Consider the following 26499-nt stretch of genomic DNA (forward strand, 5'->3'; position numbering starts at 1 on the left):
ATCTTTTTCTGTACCCTAATTTCTGTAGAGCCGACCTTGAATACACACCAGGATGTACAATGAGACCACCTGGTATCTCTGAATCAGCAAATATCTCATTAAAACATCAACAGTGAGTGACCCACTTCCTCATCACATTTAACAGAATTCCGTACCGTGTCACATGTTAGGTAGGAAGGAGGAAAAGGGAGACAACTTTATTTTACGGAACAGTCTGATAATCTAAAATCCTTTTACAGATTAATTTTTCTACTATGTCATTCAAAGAAAAAAAAAAAAAAGAGTCCATGTAAGAATTTAATTTAACATCAATATAAACCAGAGAAAAGTTACCTTTCCTGCTCCATTTGTTAGTGCCACGACTGATGACAAGATGCAGTCATTAGTTGTTATGAGCTTCTGTGTTGTTGTTGGAAGTTCAAGCTCTATTGTGGCCTTTTGACTGTAATGTTTGGAAATATCTATGAACCCAATCAAATGAAAACTCATCAGTATCTATATACAAGTTGGATACAGTTAACCAACCCGTTGACCTCTCATATCTATGCTTACAAATTTACAAAACAAGTCTGACAAAAAACGGTCCCAAATATCATAATTGGGCTGAATCACAATTAGGTCTCAAGTCTACTTGCAAAGAACAGAGAGTAGTGAGGGTCTCTTAGCACCATCCTGGGGTCACTATTATAGCCTAGAGCATGTGGGTCTCGGTCTCCTTCATTTGAGAGTCAGTCCTTATTCTAGTGCTGGGTAAATGACCCTGATCAGTATTTACCAGTTAAAAACCTTGTTTTGACAGTCTAGTAGGCACAAATGAGAATTTTTATTGTGCTTATATAAACAAACTATGAGGCTGGAAAAGAACAGCCAACATAGGCATGGTGACCCACAATCCTTATTGGATCTTAACCAGTTTGCCAGAACACACTTTAACAATAAGAAAGGTCTGCACGGCCAAATAAGGATTGAACACTGCAGTGTCTGGCTTCACATTCTGCCTCCAGTCCAAGAAAATTACAACAAAGGCCTGTGGTTCTAAAAGCATAGAAGAGAGGCTTAGACATAAACATGTTGAGAGAAACAGCAGTAGGTGAAACTCGCCAAACAGCTAAACTTGGGGTTTTCTGGGTCTCTGAGAAATAAAATAATTTCATCCTGGAAATAAGGGGGAAACAGAATTAGCAAGACAATACTGATTTGTGAGGAAGGACAACTATATTTGTAAATAATAAAGAGCTTACAATACAGCCTCCTCTGAATTTTTAGAATACTTCAATTACAACAGCATTATCACTACCAACCAAGCGAAAAACAGACCACAAGGCATGGAAATTAACTGTTACAGCAGGTATGTATATGAAGACCTTCATTTATTCAGAATCAAGAAATTTAGTTGATTTTAGACTACAGATAAGTAAGAGGATATAAGACTATTTAGAAATAAGAGATTTAACGTGGTATGACCATGATATTTTAGCACAATTTAAATTTATTTATTAAAGACTAGAAAGATTTAATGTTGTATGACTATAATATTTTTAGCACAAAATCACTGTTTTATGAAGATTTCTCTTACTAAAATTTAAAGCTAAGAAATCGTGTTATTTATATACATTTTATGTATATATACAAATATATGTAAACTTTTACATACAAAAGCTTTTAAGATAGTCTTAGATTTATAAAAAATTTACAGAGTTTCCAGATACCCTTAGCCAGTTTTCACTATGGTTAACATCCTATGTTAATATGGTACAGCTGTCACAGTGAAGAAACCAGCTAATTGGTACATTAACATTATGTCTAATATATTTTAAAAAATAAATGATTATCTTCTATAAATTCATAAGACAGCTAAGTGAATAAAAATTCAGTTGGAATGCTAGACATTTTTGGTATACTGAACTTGATAGCTCCCAAAGCAGACATCATCTTTCTACACACCACAGAAAGTTTTACTCAATATTTTGCTGTCTGTATACAATGTATAATACAACTGAGTTGGCAGGCAATCTTGGCTGACTGTCTAGGTAATTAAAATACTTATAAAAGATGTATAATACTGAGAACCCTCCCATGACTTCTAGTGGATCAAAGCTACTGTAGTTTGACGATAATAATTCTCCCCATCCAACTGTTTACTATTTATTGAATCTAAATATTTCAATTATTTAGGGAGTTCCTCGACGTTAAATTTTAACTTCAAAAAGAACAGGGAAATCATGTGACCTAGACTAGAGATTTATTTTTGTTTAATGTTTCCTATCACTCTACCTGCTTTAGACTTGAGACTAAAGATCAAACAATTCTCACTTGTTAAAAGATTAATTCACTCCCATTTTAATTCCTTGTAGAACACACATTTTCATAAATCTCTCTCTCCCACTTTTTATATTAAGACCAGCCTCCCTGCTTGCTTGCCTTCCTTCCTTCCTTTTTCCCAACTTGGACCAAGCAATTATGCAAGGCAAAGCATCAAGGGAAAAGATTTGACATAAGAGCTCTCTTAAAGACAAAGTTTATTCTGTAATGCCAGTTAATGCTGACTCTGAGTTTTCATGAGAGATACACAACACTCTTTCTTCCAACTAGGTAAGAAGACAGATTTGAACTGTAAACCTATCAACAAGAGCCCATAATCTGCTTGCCAACCATTCTTCATGTTTCCCAATATTTTTAATTTACATTATGCACACTTTCAAGAACAGAAACGAGCAGAGGCACAAAGAGGGCTTAGGAGGCCTCTGATTCTCCCATAATCTCCACCAGCTCTTGACAAATAATAACAGTAGCATCCTGCGATTTGGACCACTTGGCATCTAATGCCACATGTGAACAAAAGCATCTTCAGAAAACTTAGAAACACATTATTATTTATAGAAATATAAATAAAATCAAGATTTTTCAATGTAAATAAAGCTTTAAGATCCTTCTCAATGGATAGGTCCCCTCCATGGCTCTAGCCCCTCCATTATCAAAATTCTAGCAAAAATACTAGTAGGAACAAATCATAATATTAGCACAGGAAAACTTAGGAAACAAAACCAAAAAATCTGTATCCACAGAGCTATTTTTGGTTTCAATGGCCTAGTTCTAGGTTGAGTAAAATTCTGGAATAGAAGACTATGGTTAAGTCTGAGCTCCCCAAATCAAAAGCTGTGCAGGAAAAAAGTACTAGTCCCTTGGGTTTTCTATGGACCAGACTAGGTTCTGCAGAGTTGGGACTGACTATTGTTACCTACCACCAAATCTGTCTATGCAAGCTGTGATTTCTGCAACCAGAGCTAGCTCCAGAAGTACAGTGACTTCTACAGTTCCTTATAATTGAAGACAAGCCTCAAAAAGGACCATTTTCAAGACTAAGGTGGTATTGGGTAATACTACTGAGACTAACATAGATTCCCAGTAACACAGGTTATGTGTCAGTTTATAGAAGGGCCCCCAATATACACATTTTATACATGAAATCCAACAAAATCTTAAGTTTTTAAAATATATTTTCTGTGAAACCATTAATTGGTCACTAACCATACATTAAACACCACAGTGAAAAATCTAGGTACCTGGGCTACTTCCAAAGGTGGTGACTTAGTCACTAAGTCATGTCCATCTCTTGCGACCCCATGGACTGTACCCTGCCAGGCTCCTCTGTCCATGGGATTCTCCAGGCAAGAATACTGGAATGGGTTGCCATTTCCTTCTCCAGGGTATCTCCCCAAACCAGGACTCAAACCCAGGTCTCTTGCATTGCAAGCAGATTTTTTTACCTACTAAGCTACAAGGGAAGCCCTACTTCCAATAGTCCTGAATAACTGCTCTGCCCTCTCTTTCTGCTCCTACTCCAATAGCCGCCAAAAGCAAAAGAGAGAGGGGAAAGAAGCCAAAAGCCATGCAGAGACATAGATTAAAAAGTCAGGACTCAGAATCACATGCTAAGAAGCAAATGAAATGCCTTTCAACAGGCATATTCTTAGGAGCACATGGCAAGTGAAAACTGACCAAAGTATGAAAACAGACCTTCAGTCTGTAAGTTTCTCCTGAACAAAACAGGATTTATAAAGGGTACTCTCAACATAAAAATGCACAGGAAGGTGGAAAACCAGTACATTATTTCTAGGAAATTTACACCTTTGTTTCCTCAGTCCCTTCATGCTTGGGCTCTAATAAGTGCAGTATTTTGCTAAATGCCTCTGAATGGCATGTCTGACTTGATAAAATTCATACACCTGCCTTAAATCAGCGTAATGTGTTTTTGGCTAAAGTTCTGCACACAAGGGTTTCTCATCAGTCCTTTGTTTACCTTCAGGAAAGAAGCAGATGGGAAAAGCAGAAGGCAGTAAGCTGTGTACTTTACCGTAAGCCAAATGCTACTAAGCCTTTATCTGGGGTCTATTAGCCTTGGCAGTATTTGTTTAAATCTCATTCAGGCAGATCTCAGAAAAGGGATGAAATTTATTTATGTTCTTTTTCAAGTCTCACCTTTCATGACATCATGGAATCCATGCAGAGCAGCACCAACATTTGTTAACACAGAACTGTAGTTTGTCCGAAGGAGTCCATCTGGCTCTGTACCTAGGAAACCAAGATCACAGACCTAAGCTTTGTCCCAGAAGACTTCACCTGAAAAACTGAGCCCACCATCTTCTCTCCACCTTCAGGAAGAGAATCAGTACCACTTGTGACATGTTGAACATAATGGCTCTCAAAATTCCTGCAGACACATTCAGACAGAATGGTGCTGATTACAGACACCTAAACTGATCTGGAGCAGCAGCGGCGCAGCACTGGAGCGACTGTGAGGAGATACTTCGCGTCCAAGGGCAGAGATACATAAGGGTCATTGGAATTAAATTCACCCATTCCACTCCATTTTAGTTCGCTGATTCCCAAAATGTCGACGTTCACTCTTGCCATCTCCTGTCTGACCAATTCCAATTTGCTTTGATTCATGGACCTAACATTCCAGGTTCCTATGCAGTATTGCTCTTTACAGCATGGACTTTGCTTCCATCACCAGTCACATCCACAACTGGGTGTTGCTTTGGCTCCGTCTCTCCATTCTTTCTGGAGTTATGTCTCCACTGATCTCCAGGAGCATACTGGGCACCAAGCGACCTGGGGAGTTCATCTTTCAGTGTCCTATCTTTTTGCCTTTTCATACTGTTTACGGGGTTCTCTAGGCAAGAATACTGAAGTGGTTTGTCATTCCCTTCTCCAGTGAACCACATTTTGTCAGAACAAAATGGGTGGCCCTACATGGCATAGTTTCATAGTTTCATTGATTTAGACAAGACTGTGGTCCATGTGATCAGATTGCTTAGTTTTCTGTGATTGTGGTTTTCAGTCTGTCTGCCCTCTGATAGAGAAGGATAAGAGGTTTATGGAAGCTTCCCGACAGGAGAGACTGACTGAGGGGGAAACTGGGTCTTGTTCTGATGGGCGGGGCCATGCTCAGTAAATCTTTAATCCAATTTTCTATTGATGGGTGCGGCTGTGTTCCCTCCCAGTTATTTACCTGGGGGCAAACTATCGTAGAGGTAATGAAGATAACGGTGACCTCCTTCAAAAGGTCCCTTGCCGGCACTGCTACACTCAGGGCCCCCAACCCTGCAGCAGGCACCGCCAACCCGTGCCTCCACTGGAGACTCATGGACACTCCCAGGCAAGTCAGGGTCAGTCTCTTTTGGGGTCACTGCTCCTTTCTCCTGGGTCCTGGTGCACACAGGTTCTGACTGTGCCCTTCAAGAGTCTATTTCCCACTCCTGTGTAAGTTCTGGCAGCTCTACGGTGGTGTTAATGGCGACCTCCTCCAAGAGGGCTTATGCCATACCCAAGTCTGCTGCACCCAGAGCCCCTGCCCCTGCGGCAGCCCACTGCTGATCTGTACCGCCACAGGAGAGGCTCAAACACAGTTCTGACTCAGTCTCTGTGTGGTCTCTGGGTTCTGGTGCACACAAGGTTTGTTTGAGCCCTCTGAGCATCTCTGGCGGGAATGGGGTTTGATTCTAAACGCGAACTCGCCCCTCCTACCGTCTTCCCAGGTCTTCCCCTTTGCCCTTGGACGTGGGCTATCTTCTCACAGCTGCTCCAGTGTTGCGCAGCCGCCGCTCCAGCGCCTACCGTCTTGCTGAGGCTTCTCTGACCTTGGACATGGGGTATCTCATGAGTGAGAGTGAAAAAGTTGGCTTAAAGATCAATATTCAGAAAACTAAGATCATGGCATCCGGTCCCATCACTTCATGGCCAGTGGATGGGAAAACAGTGCAAAGAGTGACAGACTTTATTTTGGGGGCTCCAAAATCACTGCAGATGGTGACTGCAGCCATGAAATTAAAAGACGCTTACTCCTTGGAAGAAAAGTTATGACCAACCTAGACAGCATATTAAAAAGCAGAGACATTACTTTGCCAACAGAAGTCCATCTAGTCAAAGCTATGGTTTTTCCAGTAGTCATGTATGGATGTGAGAGTTGGACTATAAAGAAAGCTGAGCTCCAACTGAGCTCCAAAGAATTGATGCTTTTGAACTGTGGTGTTGGAGAAGACTCTTGAGAGTCCCTTGGGCTGCAAGGAGATCCAACCAGTCCATCCTAAAGGAAATCCGTCCTGAATATTCATTGGACATACTGATACTGAAGCTGAAACTCCAATACTTTGGCCACTTGATGTGAAGAACTGACTCATTTGAAAAGACCCTGATACTGGGAAAGATTGAAGGCGGGAGGAGAAGGGGACGACAGAGGGTGAGATGGTTGCATGGCATTAGTGACTCAATGGACAAGAGTTTGAGTAAGCTCCAGGAATTGGCGATGGACAAGAAGGCCTGGCGTGCTGTAGTCCACGGGGTCGCAAAGCACTGGACACAACTGAGCGACTGAACTGAACTGAAACAGATTTGCATTCCTCATGTCCACAGTTAGTAATGGTTAAGAATCAAAATTAAATTGCTAGGCAGGATTATGTCTTTCATGATTCTCTATGAAATGAAAAGTCTTTGTGAATTTCACCTGTTACTACAGAACACATTTCTCATTTTGTTCTTTTCCCTACATATTACTGTTTGCTGAACATCACTAAAAACACTACTATTCAAACATCGTAATTCTAATTCCGGCATGACAGCATAAGCAAGCTCCACATATCCACTCTCCAGCCCAACTGATGAAAATTATTTAAAAACAACCACTTAAAACTCTGGAAATTATCCTAAGGGCATCCAGCTAATGAAGAAACAGTTACTCAAGAAAATCTGTATCAATTCACTGACAACAGCAACAATCTGTGCTATCTGAACCCACTTCCTTTCCCCCGCCCAGTCAGTGAGCTAGAAACCCCAGTCCAGAGAGTACAGCAAAGAACACCAAACTCCCTCGCCCTAATTCAGTAGAGAGCCGCATTCCTTATCCAGCTCCCTGTTGCTGAGGCTAAATTCTAGTTAAGTATGACTCAGGGGTGGGGGTTCTCTTCTTTCACCCAGCCCTGACTTGTGGGATGTTGAGAATCTGTGGCCATGAACACCCTGGCCCCAGCTCAGTAACAGGAGTTCCTCGCTGAAAGAGGCAAGTAGAGGCGACAGGGGGCTGCTACCCTCTCCATGGAGTACTCAGCTATACATACAGGGATGTCACTCTAAGAGAAGTACATCTTTGTCCTCACCCCTAGCAGAGAACTATGGCTCAGAGATTTAACCCAGGGGAGAAATAGTCATTTAAACAGAAAACTCTGAATCTTTTCCCAAAGGAATTGACTTTATTCACAACAGACTATATCGAAGTTCAAGCCCAGGGGTACCATCAAAAATAACGGCACCTGTGCTGAAGGTAACTAGGAGGAAATTGGTAGGTTCATTGGAGATATAAGGTAAACAGACAACGATGATCAACCGATTCTTAACAAGGGTGCCAAGAACATTCAATATGGAAGAAACAGTCTTTTTAATAAATGGTACTGAGACAACTGGACAGTCACATGCAAAAGATGCAGCTGGACCTTTACCTCACACTATATACAAAAATTAACTCAAAATGGATCAAAGACTTAAATGTAAGAGCTAGAAGTATAAAACAAAAGAAAACCTAAAGGTGGGCAAGAATTCCTTAGAAGAAATGGAGTAGCCCTCATAGTCAACAAAAGAGTCCAAAATGTAGCACTTGGATGCATCTCAAAAATGACAGAATGATTTCAGTTTGTTTTCAAGACAAACCATTCAACATCCCAGTAACCCATGTCTATGCCCCAACCACTAATGCCAAAGAAGCTGAATGGTTCTAGGAAGACCTACAAGACCTTCTAGAACTAACACCAAAAAAAGATGTTCTTTTCTTCATAGAGGACTGGAATGCAAAAGTAGGAAGTCAAGAGACACCTGGAGTAACAAGCAAGTTCGGCCTTGGAGTACAAAATGAAGCAGGGCAAAGGCTAATAGAGTTTTGGCAAGAGAATGCACTGGTCATAGCAAACACCCTCTTGCAACAACACAAGAGAAGACTACCCATGGACATCATCAGATGGTCAATACAGAAATCAGATTGATTATATTCTTTGCAGCCAAAGATGGAGAAGCTCTACACAGTCAGCAAAAACAAGACCAGGAGCTGACTGTGGCTCAGATCATGAACTCCTTATTGCCAAATTCAGACTTAAATTGAAGAAAGTAGGGAAAACCACTAGACCACCGGGGATTCTTAATTTAACTCAGTAACACATTTACCTTCATTTTATAAGTGGGAAAACAGAAGCAGAAAAGTAAAGTGATTTGCCCAAGGCCATAAATGTATAAAGGGCTGCAGGATATGAATTCAAGTCTTTCTGGCCCCAGATCCTAGGCTCTTCTCACTCAAACATGCCAAACCACCTCCCGTCTCCAACTTCTTATACTCTAAGCTCTTCACATTGAACCATGAGTAACAAAGGCACTTACTTGGCAAGGCAAGAAGAGCAATGTAAGTCTGCAGCTTCTCAAACACAGCTGTCATCTTTTTCATGTCCTGGGACAGCTCTAGATTCCTGGCTCGTAATGCAGACGTGCAAAGGGAAGCGTCACATTCTTCTTCTAGGCTAGGAATGGGCAGATTTTATAAAAGTGAGCATCCCGAATGATTTTCAATCAGCTATAAGAAACTACCTAAATCCTAAAACATCTATATCCGAAGAGAGAATGTACCAAAAAAATAAACGAGCTCATTGACAAGGTTCCATTTTGTTATACCATCATGTACACACTGGCTTCCTCCAATGCCAATGCAGCAGAAGACAACTAAATGGAAGAAAAGGTGCCCACTGCCTTCCATCCTGAGAGAAGCACAAAAATGCTTCCCTTTAAAATATTTTCAGGAGAAACATACTTCATAGGCTGAATTTTTAAAGAGAATTAAACAGGCACTGGGAGAGAGAATCAAGAAGAAACCTTTTTCAGTGAGTTGTTGTTTAGTCACTAACTCATGTCCGACTCTTTGTGACCCCATAAACTGCAGCCCACCAGTCTCCTCTGTCTGTGGGATTTCCGAGGCAAGAATACTGTTGTGGGTTGTCATTTCCTTCTCCAGGAGATCTTCCTAACCCACGGATTGAACCCATCTCCTGTATTAATAGGTGGATTCTTTATCACCGAGCCATCAGGGAAGTGTGTGTAATTTCAAACGTCAGACAAATTGGAAAAACCAATCTGTAAGTGCAATACAAAAGTAAATGCTTAACATTCACAAAATATAATAATTTTCCATTTTAAATGGTGCTTGGGAAAACTTATTACAAGGTTAAAAATCTATGTAGACTCTTAAGAGTACTTATCAAAATGTGCAATAATCAAGTAAAATGCTTTTTACACAAAGCTACAAAAGTTATTAGCACAAGAATTATATACTTGTGATGTGAAATCAAGAATCACATCCATTCCCTTGACCTTGACACTTCTGCTCTATTTATTTATAGCAGACAGCTTCATTCAATACTAAACCCATTTACTACTAATGAACATGTCATCTTGCGAACTAGAGTGGTATTTAAACCAATGGCAAAAAAAATTGCCTAAAATACATGAAAATCTGATTAGGTAGGGCTGAAAACATATGGGACAGAACATTCCCAAGAATAGGAATCTTAGATCAAGAAAGGACTTACCCAGTGTTTCTAAAAACGTAATAGTGAAAAAATAAATTAAGATAAAATAAAAATGCATTAACTCTTTCACATAGTAAATACCACTTTTACAATGGTTCTTACATTCTTTTAAACATAAGCTGAATCAATAAAGTATATTCAATTCAGTGTTAAACTTTCAGAGTCAATTTTCGGAAAAACTTCAATTATACTAAACTAAAACATTTAAGGATCTGAAAGAAACTATAATGCACAATTATGAGGTCATAATTCCCTGATTCCTAAAATTCTGTCATGTGCACAAATCACAGAATTCGGTTACTGAAATAACTTGTTAGGTTAGAATTAGGAAATAAGATGGTTCTTAACATATATAAATTTTTTAATAATAAAACTGCATATTTTTGAAAAGTTAAAACCTACTACTTTAGTTTATAAGGACTAAAAAACTATAATTACTTGTATATTTTCAGTATCTGTAAGCTTTTCATCTATGCCTTTTCTAAACCTTATTTTGCTATCTACTATAATACCTATGGGCTTCCCAGGTAGCTCAGTGGTAAATAATCTGCCTGGCAATGCAGGAGACAGGTTCAATCCCTGGGTCGGGAAGATGCCCTAGAGAAGGAAATGGCAACACACTCCATTATTCTTGCCTAGAGAATCCCCAAGGACAGAGGAGCCTGTTGGGCTACAGTCCATGGGGTTGCAAAGAGTCAGTCATGACTTACGGAATAAACAACAATAATAATACATATCAATAATAGTACATATATGTTCTCATTTCTCTTATTTCCAGTTGTATTATTCTTTGTCTTTTTTAAAAGACTAAATCTTAGGACAAAAAGATTTAGATGAATTAGGAGCCTTTGCAGTTTTAGATCGAAAGTATCAAAATGTACAATCAGTTGAGTTCAGTTCAGCTGCTCAGTTGTGTCCGACTCTTTGCGGTCCCATGAATCGCAGCACACCAGGCCTCCCTGTCCATCACCAACTCCTGGAGTCCACCCAAACCCATGTCCATTGAGTCAGTAATGCCATCCAACCATCTTATCCTCTGTCATCCCCTTCTCCTTCTGCCCTCAATCTTTCCCAGCATCAGGGTCTTTTCAAATGAGTTAGCTCTTCACATCAGGTGGCCAAAGTATTGGAGTTTTCAGCTTCAACATCAGTCCTTCCAATGAACACCCAGAACTAATCTCCTTTAGGATGGACTGGTCTAGTCTCAAATTTCCAGTTATATAAATTATTTTCTCTTGACTTTTCAGGAATGTTTAAGATGGAATATTTAAGGTTACTAAATGACTCATCCTATGAGGGTTGGAGGATGTACACAGTTTTTATTTTATAACTTAAATCACCAATAATAAAAACAGCATACTATTTAAAAGAAACCTAAGGATTACAGATTCAAATATAGAAGTTAACCATTATTACCCCCATCTAGCTGTTTTCAGTAAAAGGATAACAAATACCGAAAACTAAAATATTTCCTTTAATAAATGTGTCATTCACAGTTACTAAAAATACTGGTTCATGTTGCATTACATGGTTATAGCACTAATTACAGTTCAAAACTATTGAAGAAACTCTAGCTGAGAAACTACAATTCAGTTTTCTTAAATATAAGTTTGTGCTGCTCAAGCCATGATTTTCCTTTTTCACAAACATCCAAATTGGTTGCGGTGCAAAAAGGTCAGGCAGAGCACAAGAGGCACAGGCTGTTACATTACTAACTCCAGCACAGCTCAGAGGACACCTCACAATTCCCCAAGCTCTCTGGCCCAGAGCAGTAAGTACCTTTTTAACTGATAAGGAAGAATCTTCCTAAGAAAACATATGTAAGAGGTTAAATGCTCTGAAAAAGTTTTCAATTTCACAGTTGTCTCCTGGAAAAGAAAAACAATTTCAAGATTAATAATTTTGTCTGAAAAAGAAGCACTCCCACTTCCAGAAGTAAACCAGAAGAAAATTACCAGAACGGTCACAGTATCCTCAGTAATGCTTTCAAATAAATGAAGCATTCCTTCCTCAAGAGGGCGGACGTAGGATGCATTTTCATGAAGATACTGTGAGAACTAAATAGAAGGGGAAGAATTCTGAGTTAAATCACTGGAAAATAAAGGATATCAAAACATCTGTAAATAGACCCATTGAATTATAAACCTTAATTCTCTTGCAAACTTTTTCTTGGGAAATTTGACTTTTACACAAAGTTCCCCTCTAACAATCCCAGATACTAAACCCAAGCGCCCATTCCATGGCAAAGTGACAAACCAGCAGATGGATGACATAACTAGGCACGAGGCAAGTGGGGAGGGGATACTATTAACAACACAGCACCAATAGGCCTTCTTTCCGAAACAACCACTTCTTCATAGGGGTGCCAGTTAAGATTAAAAAAAAAGATTTGATATTTGAGTCAAAACCATAGGACAGATTTTTGTGTTACATAACTCTTTTTAACAAACAAGACTTTTGAGTACAGCTTATATTCAGTGCATACAATGTTCAAGGTTAACACATTCTAGGAATGTAACTATCATCAAAATGAAAATATAAAAACTTTTATAACTGTCATGGATATTATAATACTTATGAAGAACTAATTCAATATGAAGAACAGATTCAGAAAAAGATCCCCCAGGCATTGAGACAATTGAGAAACAAGAAGTTAATTTTTCACATGCGAAATATCTCAGTTTTTAAATATGGTATAATGGCTCAAATTTTGATTTCTCTGTATACAAATGTAAAGTCTCATTTTGCAGTAATGTGATTCAACTAGTCCAACTGCAAACTACACAGAAATATGGCCCGGAAAACTCAGTCTCTCTGGGCTGTTAAATATGGTGAACTCTAAGCTCATGTATAAAAGTCTACTTTATGATTTTATGAACAAGTCTAAATGCTTTGGTCATCTTTTAACAAATGGTTACTGAATCTTCAATAATAGAGACTTAATAGAAAAGTCACAGAGGGTCTTTCAGAGATAAAAGTACCAAAGGTAAAATACTGAGAAAAATATGAATTCTTCAGAGTAATGAAATATTTCCATTAGGATTAACATATTTGATTCTCCCTGTGTGAGCACAATATGGTAACAAGCTAAGTAAAATAATGGTGGGAATTCCCTGGCAGTCCAGTGGTTAAGACGCAGTGCTTTCACTGCTGGGGCCCAGGTTCAATCCCTAGTTGGAAAACTAAGATCCCACAAGCTGCACGGTATGGCCAAAAAAGGCCTCCAAAACAAAAAAAAATAAAAATAAAATAATGGACAAAGAACCAATGGGAGAAAAATGCTTTTATATTACAAGAAGTGTAAAAGAAAATATAACTGCCTTAAAATGCTACAGTTCCATTTTCCTTACCCAGGTCATCTGAAAGCTTTTTCCCACAGTGATATTAAAGAGCATTTCAAAAATTCAAACTTTAATTTTTATGAACTTTAAAAGGTTTGTGGAGAAAAGTTTTGCAGGGAAAAAACACCTACCCCACTTCTCTCCTCCTATGCAAACCATGCTCATTTTTCAAAGCCCAGTTAAATCACCAAAAAGTCTCCCAGACACTACCACCAACAGCAGTCTCCCTCCTTGATGATGTCACATTCACTTACTGCCCAGACCACTTATTCACACTTAAGTCTTCTAACATATCCCTCACTATTTAATTTTGTAAGAATCTCCATGTTTACCCTATTTCTTGACAGTAAAGGCTATGACTTGGAGTTTCTCCCCATGTCCTCTACAGTACTTGGCTGAAGCACAGAACTAGTCTAATAAATAGCAAGTCTCCAGATTTGTTCAGGGCAGACAAAAGGTATCCTGAGTTAAACGTACCTTCTGATTCAATGGAGATATTGTGTCAATGGCAGAATCAATAGGAAAAATCTGAATCCTCTGTTCTGTGTAGGTGTGAAAGTTCAGAAGAGCCTTGACAAGATCTTGAACAAAAGCCAGGGCCTGCCCAGCAATATCCCGCATCTTCAGCTTTAAAATGAAAAAGATACAGTTAAAGTCAACTATCAGGTTATAACTCCCAAACAACTTTATTAAGTCTACTTTTGGAGAAAACATTTGAACTCTAAAATAATTATTCCTTAATTTAAATTCATTTGATCCCACTCATATTTTAATACTACCGTCTAAGTAAATTAGAAAGCTGTCCATTTTAGCTAATATACCTCCTCCACTTAACCTAAAGTGCAAAGGCCACCAACCTAAAAGAAAGGTATGACAAAAATCAGTGCATCCCACAATTCAGTTCTAATGTTGTAAGAGACAGCAAAAATCTGCATTATTTACAAAGTCAAAAAATAACGTGTTCCACGATTTTTTTAAATGTATGAGAAAAGAAAGTAAAAGTTAAATGCAATGGTTTGGGGCACTAAATAGAGGCCCAAACAACTAACTGGTGTTTCTGAAAAGTATGACATGCACATTACTGAAAATAAAAACTTCATCTTTACCTGATGTCTCCTATTGTGGACTGGAACATTCAGAGCATTATATTGGCTATATTCTTCAAAACAAAAATGGATATACATTAAGTCATTTTTACATTTACAGAAAAAGAGCTTAACTGAGAAATAAGAAATGCTCACCCCATTTGCCAGCTCATCTCCACTCAGTCCCTTCCCTTCCTGATCACCGGGGTGCACTCTGCACAGGCTTCTTTGTACTCTATAACCCTCATTCCCAACATTCCCAACAGAGGGGCTCATCCATCCCAACTGGGTCAATATTAGCTTCTCTCCCCAGGTCTAGACTTTTATTTACAAACTTGCACACCAGAAGGTAAAGAGATGCACACCCAATCTGTTAGACTACTAAGCCACATCCAAGTTAACCTCATCTCTCCCATAAACCTGCTCCGCAGATTTGCCTCTCTGATCTCTGTCAACTGTACCACATCTTTTCCCCACACTGCCTGCTCTCTCTGCCTTGCCTCCTTGCATCTCCTGACATCTCAGGCTCCAGCCCCCATCCCAGCACACCAGGACCATGACGGCAACAGCATCAGTCTCCTTCTCCCATTCCAGTGTAGTCTACACTCTGTTGCCAGATCAACCAAGTGAGTGCGCAAATCTCATCAAGACATTTCCAGGGCTTCCCTGGTGGCTCAGTGGTAAAGAATCCACCTGCCAATGCAGGAGACACAGGTTCATCCCTAATCCGGAAGAATCCCACATGCCTCGGAGCAACTAAGCCCACGTGGCTCAACTACTGAGTGTGTGCTCTGGAGTCTGGGAGAAGCAGCTTAGCCCACGTGCCGTGGCTACTGCGGCCTGTGCACCCCAGAGCCCGTGCTCTGCAACAAGGGAAGCCACTGCAATGAGAAGCCCTCACACCGCAACTAGAGAGGAGGCCCCACTAGCCACAACTAGAGAAAAGCGCACGCAGCCATAAAGACCGAGTATAGCCAAATGTAAGTAAATAATTGTTTTTTACAAGGGACATTTCTAAAATCTTCAACAACCTACTGCCTTGTGAATGAAGTCCCAAGTCCTCTGCCCAGAACTTGAGGGTCCAGCCCCACCCACCCTTTCAGAACTTACCTATCATTGGCTTCCACATCCCATCCACTCTAGCCTCCAGCCATACTTAACTAACTACTACTATCAGGCCCTGACAGCACCTTAATCCTACATACCACACTCCATGCAATTCCCTGGCTGGTTCTCCCTCACCTCTCTGACCAACAAAACCTACTTTCACATCCTGGCCCAGCCCAAAGCACACTTCTTCCAGAAGCCTTCCCCAAACAACCCCACCAGCAGTAATCACCCTTCCCCTGAAACCCCAAGAAGTTCTTCATGGAATAACTTAGCTTATATTTCAGATATTTCTCTATCTTATCGTCCCCCTACTAGACTATAAACTCCTTGAGGGTAGAGATTTTTGTCTTATACATTTTTGCATATCCTATACAAAATTTAGACCTTCAGCAAATAATCTCTAAATATTTCAGAACTAAAAGTAGTAACTCTACTGGTGACATGATAAGCACCTAAAACAGGGTGACAACTAGTACTGGAAAAGAAAGGATTATCCCAAAGAGATTCAGATGGAAATGATTAGAACCTGATGACTAAGGATTAAGGAGCAAATGAAATGCCAAGGATTCAAGTCTAGTGGATCAAAGTATGCTGATGCTATTTACATTAATGTAGAAAGCAGTAACAGGTGTTGTTTTCAGAGGAATTTAGGTTTTTGATATGATAATGACATATGCTGATTTCAGTTTTAGAGCAAACTGCTATTTTTCTTTTTCTTTTCTTCCCTCTTTTTTTAGGTCTTTCCTAAGAAAAATTGAGAAGTCAAAAATTAATTTCAATCATATAATTATAAAAAGGAAAATGTATACTACATTGAATTTAAGTTTCAAGCTTCTGTTTTCTTTGTCTTTAAGATTTTGACTTAATACTTGGGCTTCCCTGGTGGCTCAGAAAGTAAAGAATCTGCTTGCAGTGCAGGAGACCTGGGTTGGATCCCTGGGTCAGGAAGATTCCCCTGGAGAAGGGAATGGCTACCCACTCCAGTATTCTTGCCTGTTGAGTTCAATGGACAGAGGAGCCTGGTGGGCTACAGTCCATGGGGTTGCAAAGAGTCGAACACAACAAAGTGACTAACACTTTCAAACACATACACGCAAGTCAATTTTAAGTTCTCTTTGGTACTCCTGGTTATGTAAATTACCAGATCCTTCCAAGGATGAGGGGGAAGCAGGCATACCCAAGTCAGCTCCAGAACTATCGCTGCACATTGTCCAAAGGGCAGGAGATATCTGACAGAGAAGATTCACCTCCCACCCATCCCGCTACTCCTCTTCTGCCTTGCCATCCATTGTGATCAGCTTTTCTTGTATAAGTATTCAGGTATTTTATGTGTACAGGCTGGTTTTCATGTTGGGATATGTTAAATACATGCAATTGAAAAATGTAGCTTTGGGCTTTTTCCAAGAAGACTAGCTTCAGAACAGTTATGTGACAACTTAAAATCTCCCTATAAGACATGAGGGCCAAAGCTGATCAAAAGGACAAAAAGAAAGGAACCCTCTGTTGGGCGAGTGAGGTTTTCAGCCAAGTACATTAGGAACTATTTTAATAAGATGGCTATCCTAAAGAGGTTCAGAGCTGCAACTAATGGAAAACTGTACATAATACCTACTTGTATCATTAAAAGGTACTTTCTCATTGATGATTGATAAGGATTCTTCTAATCTACTTGACAAATCTTCATGAAGATTCTTTAACTGTAACTGACTGAAAGAAAAAATACAAAACCATATGATCAACAGACAGTGGATCAACATTTGCATGTTACCTCAATAGCTGGTATCAGGCTTTCAGACTGACAGGTTTACCTGACATCTGTATACCCTTAGTAGTAGAGAGTTATTTAAAAAAAAAGAATGAAGATAAGAAAAATACTAAGTCTTGATTTTAAAGCCCTTGAGACTTCCGCTGAATAACTAGAAGTTGCAAAGAATTTATCACAGTCCCAGTATCTTATACAATTTTATTTCCCCAAGCTCAAAACCATCTTAGAGCCATTTCAAACTGATAAGATTTTCTCTTTACAACACATTTGTTCAAGTATAACGGTAAAAGTTTTTAAAGTATTATAGCAGATTTCTTCTTTGAGCTCAAAATCTGATCATTTTTGGTTTTGATTCAATTAAGAATATAGGTACATCATGCATTTTCAGTACAACTAAATAGAAGAAATTCACTTGATTGACCCTATCAAAACCTAAAACATGTCATTTATCAAATAAATGTTGGTGCACACGCTTACCATCCAGAGGTAAGTAATATTTTAATAGGTAAATATCTCCAGATTAGATTACACAACCTCATTTTATTTAAAAGGCACCATTTTATTAAAATGTTGGGCTTCCCTAGTGGCTCAGCAGGAAAGAATCTGCCTACGTGCAGGAGACACAGGAGATGTGAGTTCGATCCCTGAGTCAGGAAGATCCCCTGGAGAAGGAAATGGCAAACCACTCCAGTATTCTCGCCTGGGAAATCCCAAGGATGGAGGAGCCTGGCAGGCTACAGCCCCTGGGGTCTCAAAGAGTCAGACACAACTTAGCAACTAAACATTAAAAGGCTGACACCACAATCATCAGTCAGTTTTCCTGCCTGGGACTATGAGAAGACCGTCTCTTTGGGGTAGTCTGCCACAGAAAGCACCCAGGCCTCAATGCAGGAGCCCCAGAATGCCATCCGCCACAGGCGCAACATCTGCAGCTGAGGGCTGCCGCACAAGCCCCTCTACCAAGAATTCTCAAGGTCCCAGAGACAAAATAACTGAAAAGGCCCCTAGAAATGACCTACTTCTGTCTCACTGCAAACGTGAGAAAATTGAGACAGAGAAGCTACTAAACCAAAATTCAGGTCTTCTGATTCTCACTTCAGGGCCCCTTGGAATTCACATTTCCACATACCATTCTTCTGTCCGAAGTCGACATTCCTTGGCCTCCTTTTCTAGAGTCTGAGATTTTACCTAAATTTTAGAAGGAAAAGAAAAGCATAGCACAGGGAACTCTACTCAATAGTCTGTAATAACTTATATGGGGGAAAAAATCTGAAAAAGAATGAATATATGTATATGTATAACTGAATCACTTTGCTGAACACTTGAAACTAACACAACATTGTATATCAACTATACGCCAATAAAATTTTTAAAAATAAACTATGCCAAACTATATTGCTTGGCTTTCCATTTTGAAATCCTGAAGGTGGTGAAAAATTTCTTCTATTCTTTTTTCTTTTTGGTTTTCCCCTATAAATTTTATATAGCTATTTATTTGAAACTGTGTTCTGTTTGCTAGAAATGTGGTATGACAATCACTATTAACCAAAATTATATGCATATTTGTCTGTGAGAAAAAAAGAAAAGCAGATGAATCAGGCCACAGATGACAACTTGCTGAGTAGACGCTGTAGGCTGCAGTCCCGCCTCGAGTGGCTAACTTTTGTTCTCCAAAGCAGGCAGACGATTTATAAAAGCCCAGACTACTTCTGAACAAGCTCTCACCAACAGGGGGCTTACCTCTAGTTTAGCCTTGTCATTCTGCAGCTTCTCGATGGTCTCCATGTACTTCCGCGTCAGGCCATCGACCACGGCTTGGTGCTGAGCCGCCTCCATTTCCAGAGTGGACAGCCGACTCCTCAGCTCTGCTTCCACGTGCTTGTGCTGCTCATCAGCTTCAAAAAACTGAAAAGAGCACGTTTTCTTCTCACAACCTCCTCACATACACAAATGAAGAGAAAACAATGGCAGTGACTAATCATTGCTGCTGCTGCTGCTAAGTCGCTTCAGTCGTGTCCGACTCTGTGCGACCCCATAGATGGCAGCCTACCAGGCTCCCCCGTCCCTGGGATTCTCCAGGCAAGAAGACTGGAGTGGGTTGCCATTTCCTTCTCCAATGCATGAAAGTGAAAAGTGAAAGTCAAAAAGTGAGTCATGTCTGACTCAGCGACCCCATGGCCCGCAGCCTACCAGGCTCCTCCGTCCCTGGGATTCTCCAGGCGAGAGTACTGGAGTGGGGTGCCATCGCCTTCTCCGACTAATCACTGAGTGACTTCCATAAGGTTCCATGTGCTCAGTGTGAGAGACTGCATAGGCAAGAGCTCAGTGGATCCTCACAGTAGGTCACAGGCAGTGTTACTTGCAGACCCTCCTTTACAGATGGGGAACCTGAAGCTTCAAGGAGCTACCTAACTGTCAACTGTTTCACAGGCACAAACAGACTTCAAAGCCTACATTCCCTTCCCCAACCTATCTCAAGGACTTCTATTTCAAACTACCTCTGGCACATGGAGAACTAACTCAACTGACCAGTTGAGCACAACTCTTGCTATACTGTTATGCGAACTTCTACAATTAAATAATCAAAACGCAAACAGATGTTACTCCTGTATTAGGTAAAGCTCCTTTCCTTAATGAGAATCCTAGCCTATCCCTTCTCCAACAGATCTTCCTGACCCAGGAACTGAACCGGGGTCTCCTGCATTACAGATGGATTCTTTACCAACTGAGCAATCAGGGAAGTCCAATGAGAATTCAACACTAATTAAGAATTATGACTACTTCACACAAAATTCATGAGGTCAAAAGTTCATTTTGTAAACATTTTCAAACACTAAGAATGAAAATTTATTTTCCACTGTTTGATTACGCTCACCATTTCACACACAAAAAATCAGGAGGCACAGTTGAATACACTATACTATGACTCTTAAAATATGCTCACTGGTTTGGAGCAGACATTGATTACTCGACATTCCATAAATATTTGAGGGCATGCCATGAGTGAGGCCCTGTTCTGAGGCTGGACAAAAAAAACTGACACGGTCTGTACCCTAGTGAGACCTTTCAGACTAAAAGGGAAACAGACAAAAACCAACTCAACTGCCACAATTAAAATGATAAGCCCCATCTAAATAATCCATCTAAACATGTCCTATATAAAATGAAGAGTCCCCATTATACTTCTGTATCATTAACTTATAAAGTTATTCAGCTGTCCTCTGAACAAGTGCATATTCAAAGCACACATCCACATTAAAATGTGAGATCTTAGAAATGAAAGAATGACCAGTGACATATGTACCCACCAACCACAGGAAACATTAAAACACCTACCCACATACAAAACACTCTATGATGCATTGGTTTTTCCACATTCCAGATCATATGACCCATTTTTTAATTCATATGGAAAAATAGACAATTTTCTCACTTGTATATGCAAGCGTTCATTCTCTTCTATCTTCTTTTGCAGGTCTTCATCAAAGACACTCTTCTGCTCTTGACTCAATTGAGAAGAAGATTCTCCACTTTTCTGATGGAAAGAATAAGTTATGTCCACATAACTTTCATCCTTTAGAGAAACATCCTAAGGTACACAGATTCTCTATCACCTTAGTAGCTTGTCTCTTCTACGTGTTCACCACTGTCAAACAATCCTGCAAAAGGTATACAGTCCATCATTTAACTTTTCCCATGTGACATAAGTTGGAAATGCAAATACTGCAATGAACAGAAAAGTTTAAAAGAGAGAGAAAAAAAAGAAAAGATAAGGCTCACTATTCTTTGCAGATGAATTTGGGAGTAGTTCTGCTGGGAGACAGAGTAGATCCAGAAAGTTAGCAACATAAATATGTTAGTAAATATCATTTCAACAATTGATCTCCTGGTTTAAAAAATGACAGTTTTAGCAATTCCATGAGTCTGAGTTGTTAAACTCCTTTAAGAAATTAACAGCATTCACAAAACTACATTTATACAAAAGTTCACATACATTTCTAATTTAAAAAAATACAAGATAAAGCTATTACAAATAAATAGAAGGAAAAAGCACAAAGACTATGAAAAATACCTTCCTTTTGCCTTTATACCAATATTAACTTTTTCTACATAGAAGAATAGCACTATTTAAGAGCCAATAATGAACATTTGTTTTCATGGAATACACACAGAAGTGACACTATTCAACGGACAGTCTAACAATGAAACTGTTCAGACACCAGTCACCACCCTCCTGTGCCTTTCTTGTACTTCACTCCTCACTTAAAATGAAGTCACTTACTGATCCAACGTGAACCCACGATTAGAAAGCCCTCTGTGACAGCAAAAGAGACACAGATATATAGAACAGTCTTTTGGACTCTGTGGGAGAGGGCAAGGGTGGGATGATGTGGAAGAATGGCATTAAAACATGTAAATTATCTTATGTGAAACGAATCTCCAGTCCAGGTTCGATGCATGATACAGGGTGCTCGGGGCTGGTGCACTGGGATGACCCAGAGGGATGGGATGGGGAGGGAGGCGGGAGCGGGGTTCAGGATGGGGAACACATATGTACACCCATGACTGGCTCATGTCAATGTATGGCAAAAACCACTACATTGTGAGAAATGCTGGACTGGATAAAGCACAAGCGGGAATCAAGATTTCTGGGAGAAATATCAATAACTTCAGATATGCAGATGACACCACCCTTATGGTAGAAAGCGAAGAAGAACTAAAGAGCCTCTTGAGGAAAGTGAAAGAGGAGAGTGACGTTGGCTTACAACTCAACATTCAGAAAACTAAGATCATGGCACCTGGTCTCATCACTTCAGGGCAAATAGATGGGGAAACAATGGAAACAGTGAGAGACTTTATTTTCTTGGGCTCCAAAATCACTGCAGATGGTGACTGCAGCCATGAAATTAAAAGATGCTTACTCCTTGGAAGAAAAGCTATGACCAACCTAGATAGCATATTAAAAAGCAGAGACATTACTTTGCCAACAAAGGTCTGTCTAGTGAAAGCTACGGTTTTCCAGTAGTCATGTATGGGTGTGAGAGTTGTACTATAAAGAAAGCTGAATGCCGAAGAATTGATGCTTTTGAACTGTGGTGTTGGAGAAGATTCTCTAGAATTCCTTGCACTGCAAGGCAATCCAACCAGTCCATCCTAAAGGAAATCCGTGCTGAATATTCATTGGAAGGACTGATGCTGAAGCTCAAACTCCAATACTTTGGTCACCTGATGTGAAGAACTGACTCACTGGAAAAGACCCTGTTGCTGGGAAAGATTGAAGGCAGGCAGAGAAGGGTATGACAGAGGATGAGATGGCTGGATGGCATCACTGACTCAATGGACATGAGTTTGAGTAAGCTTCGGGAGTTGGTGATGGACAGGGAAGCCTGGCATGCAGTAGTTCATGGGGTCACAAAGAGTCAGACACGACTGAGCGACTAAACTGAACCGCTCCCCACTTACTTGAAAATTTAGCACTCTGGAGAATTCTTCCATGGAGGGGAAATGAGACACAATCATGTCAACATGCCCATCATACGCACATACGGTCCTGGGCACTTTACATGATCTCACTTAATCCTGACAACAAACCTGAAAGTTTTTCCCACAACTGAGGCTGCAAGGCTAAAAAATTTGCCTAAGGTCATAGACCTATAAATGGAAGACGAAGAATTCAAGTCTGGGCTCAGCTCCAAAGCCTGCACTCTTTCCTCCCCGCACACTGCTTCAGAGTTACTGTGAACGGAAGCCCTCCGACCATTTTGTCATCATTGCCTCAGTCCACACATTTTCGGGGTGCTGTCCAACAAACACACAGGACTTTTAAAGACTCAATAACTAGCTTCTGTCCTTAAAAAAAAGAAGCAACTTCTTAACCACAGAATGATCAAAAGTATCATCCATCTTAGATCAATCAGAATCTCACCTCACTATATAAAACCAGAAGGGAAAGAAATTTATATTTACACCTTGGGACTTTTTTTTTAAGAGAAATATTGTGTTTAAAGGTAAAGCTTAGCACACTCCAGTATCGGGCATGACCTGAAGTCGAAACAGGAGGGGTGGGTAGGTCACCCCCATGGAACTTCATGCAGTGAAGAGGATGAATAAGCGAGCATCACACAGAAGAGTGAAAGCCAGGAGACTGAAAAAGCACAGCCCACCGGGGCGCTACTCATACCTCCTGCTCTGATCCACTCTTCAACCAGGGATCCCAGCAGGCCTTTGTCTGCCTCCTTCCTGAGCAGGCCAGAGATCTCAACTGAACAGCCTTCCCACAGCAGTGTCCCACTCCAGGTGGCCAGGCAGGAGTACCAGACCAGAGCTTTCTCCTGGGATATTGACACAGCAGCCAAGGTTACTGGCATTGGGGCTACCACAGTTGGCGTGGCTGGCTCAGGGCTGGCAGCTTGATCACTGGCTATGCCAGGAACCCGTCTCTGAAGCAGCAGCTCTTCTCCTAGGCTGTTTTGGGCTTTGCCCTGTCTGAGGCTGTGGAGCTCTTCTGTTTGATGGGTGCCTTTCTCATCATCTTTGCCATGTGAAGCTCCATGGAGGTCACCTACCCATCCCTCCTGCTTAGACTCCAGGCCATGCCTGGTGCTGGAGTGTGCTAAGCTTTACCATTAAATACAACATTTCTCTAAAACAACAAACAAAACACACACAAACTGAATTCCTAAGAATAAAAGCAAAGAAAACACATCTGTAGCAAACTTACAAGCCTCATGTATGAGTACTTCAACTGCCACTTCCATAGACAGTGGTTCATATCCGACAGTGCTTCTCATTCTATCTGCCCTACCTTGAGTTAAATGGCGACTTAGTATAACTTAAAAAAACAGTAATTTTGACCAACATGAGATACACCATTCATTTTTCTTAGCCACTAAATCAACTATGTGCATGCTGGTTTCGCATAAACTCTTGAAAACTCACTTCCATGTGAAAATAGCTCTAATAAATACTTAGTATACATTAACAATAAATGTTTGCTTTCTGGACCCAATAACCAGGTGCAATAAATAGACCTTTAGAGTATTTGGAGGTGAGGTCTTCTGCTAAAACCAGGATGGCCTGGAGCTGTCTGCACCTAATGACAAGGTCACCCCACCTTGTTTGGACTTGACCTACCTTGTTTTTCTTGCCTCGGGGTTCACTTAGAGCCAGTTCATCTTGAAGTAGCTCGACCCTTTTGGCAAGTTGCAGATTTCGGAATGTCAAACTGTCCATTTCCTGCTGCAGTTTCCTCAGTGATTGATCCTTCATTTTCAGTTGTTCCTACATCAAAGTGAAAACAGACCATTCCTTGTAATTTAGTCTTTAACATTTAAAAATAATGAAAAAAAATTTTTTTTGTCTCACCAAAATATAATCAAAACCACTTTCTTTTTTTTTTTTTTAATTTTTTTATTAGTTGGAGGCTAATTACTTCACAACATTTCAGTGGGTTTTGTCATACATTGATATGAATCAGCCATAGATTTACACTTATTCCCCATCCCGATCCCCCCTCCCATCTCCCTCTCCACCCGATTCCTCTGGGTCTTCCCAGTGCACCAGGCCGGAGCACTTGTCTCATGCATCCCACCTGGACTGGTGATCTGTTTCACCATAGATAGTATACATGCTGTTCTTTTGAAACATCCCACCCTCACCTTCTCCCACAGAGTTCAAAAGTCTGTTCTGTATTTCTGTGTCTCTTTTTCTGTTTTGCATATAGGGTTATCGTTACCATCTTTCTAAATTCCATATATATGTGTTAGTATGCTGTAATGTTCTTTATCTTTCTGGCTTACTTCACTCTGTATAAGGGGCTCCAGTTTCATCCATCTCATTAGGACTGGTTCAAATGAATTCTTTTTGACGGCTGAGTAAAATTCCATGGTGTATATGTACCACAGCTTCCTTATCCATTCATCTGCTGATGGGCATCTAGGTTGCTTCCATGTCCTGGCTATTATAAACAGTGCTGCGATGAACATTGGGGTGCATGTGTCTCTTTCAGATCTGGTTTCCTCAGTGTGTATGCCCAGAAGTGGTATTGCTGGGTCATATGGCAGTTCTATTTCCAGGTTTTTAAGGAATCTCCACACTGTTTTCCATAGTGGCTGTACTAGTTTGCATTCCCACCAACAGTGTAAGAGGGTTCCCTTTTCTCCACAGCCTCTCCAGCATTTATTGCTTGTAGACTTTTGGATAGCAGCCATCCTGACTGGCGTGTAATGGTACCTCATTGTGGTTTTGATTTGCATTTCTCTAATAATGAGTGATGTTGAGCACCTTTTCATGTCAAAACCACTTTCTTTAAGGAATTAAAATTATATGTTTATCATTCCAGTTCCTATGGTTTTTTAGCTCTGTTTGGTGCCAAAATCATTTTCTAGTCCAACCAAGCAAATTTAAAAATAAAGCTAAAGATGGTGAAACAGATCACCAGCCCAGGTGGGATGCATGAGACAAGTGCTCGGGCCTGGTGCACTGGGAAGACCCAGAGGAATCGGGTGGAGAGGGAGGTGGGAGGGGGGATCGGGATGGGGAATACGTGTAAATCTATGGCTGATTCATATCAATGTATGACAAAACCCACTGAAATGTTGTGAAGTAATTAGCCTCCAACTAATAAAAAAAATAAATAAATAAATAAATAAAGCTAAAGAGTATACTACTGAAGTAACATTTATCAACTTAAATATCCACAACAATGTGTTTTTATATAATGTTGTTATTCATGTGTTTGGTGGTGAGGAGTCACAAAGTCTGAGGCTACAATTTTATAAATCTGAAATTTTAAAGAGAACCTCAGACTCACTGATGATGCCCTTCAATAAGCAAGAATAGAAGAAATATATTTGTATTCACTTTTTCCTATAAATCCTCCATGAATTTAAGTCAGTCAAAATGAAGTCTTTTCAATACTCTGAACTTTAAATTATTCTGATTTGTCAAAGATAAAAATCAATATTATTCTAACAAAGAATATTTTCCAGATATCCTAACAAAGAATATTCTCAGTTCACTTTACAGTGAAAATAGGAACAAAATCTAAAATCTAAACAACACATCTTCTACTGACCATG

The 26499-nt window shown here is 40.0% G+C and overlaps 1 protein-coding gene and 1 pseudogene across 2 annotated transcripts in view; one reads left to right on the top strand and one right to left on the bottom strand.

The window, feature by feature from the left end:
- PPP1R21 (protein phosphatase 1 regulatory subunit 21) overlaps window positions 1–26499 on the bottom strand; it is a 61806-nt gene that overhangs the window by 20116 nt on the left and 15191 nt on the right. For both annotated transcript variants that reach the window (XM_043918061.1, XM_043918062.1), the window contains exons 3-14: window positions 24554–24700; window positions 20853–20954; window positions 19160–19324; window positions 18549–18607; window positions 17267–17361; window positions 14566–14618; window positions 13937–14086; window positions 12074–12175; window positions 11898–11986; window positions 8920–9056; window positions 4480–4572; window positions 334–461 (exon numbers count right to left, since the gene is read on the bottom strand). In XM_043918061.1, the coding sequence (XP_043773996.1) occupies window positions 334–461; window positions 4480–4572; window positions 8920–9056; window positions 11898–11986; window positions 12074–12175; window positions 13937–14086; window positions 14566–14618; window positions 17267–17361; window positions 18549–18607; window positions 19160–19324; window positions 20853–20954; window positions 24554–24700 (1320 nt within the window). The remainder of the gene's footprint in view (window positions 1–333; window positions 462–4479; window positions 4573–8919; window positions 9057–11897; window positions 11987–12073; window positions 12176–13936; window positions 14087–14565; window positions 14619–17266; window positions 17362–18548; window positions 18608–19159; window positions 19325–20852; window positions 20955–24553; window positions 24701–26499) is intronic.
- Window positions 21818–23964, top strand: LOC122702539 (annotated as a pseudogene).

The sequence above is a fragment of the Cervus elaphus genome, chromosome 11 (genome assembly GCF_910594005.1).
Source record: "Cervus elaphus chromosome 11, mCerEla1.1, whole genome shotgun sequence".
In the NCBI taxonomy this organism is placed as follows: Eukaryota; Metazoa; Chordata; class Mammalia; order Artiodactyla; family Cervidae; genus Cervus; species Cervus elaphus.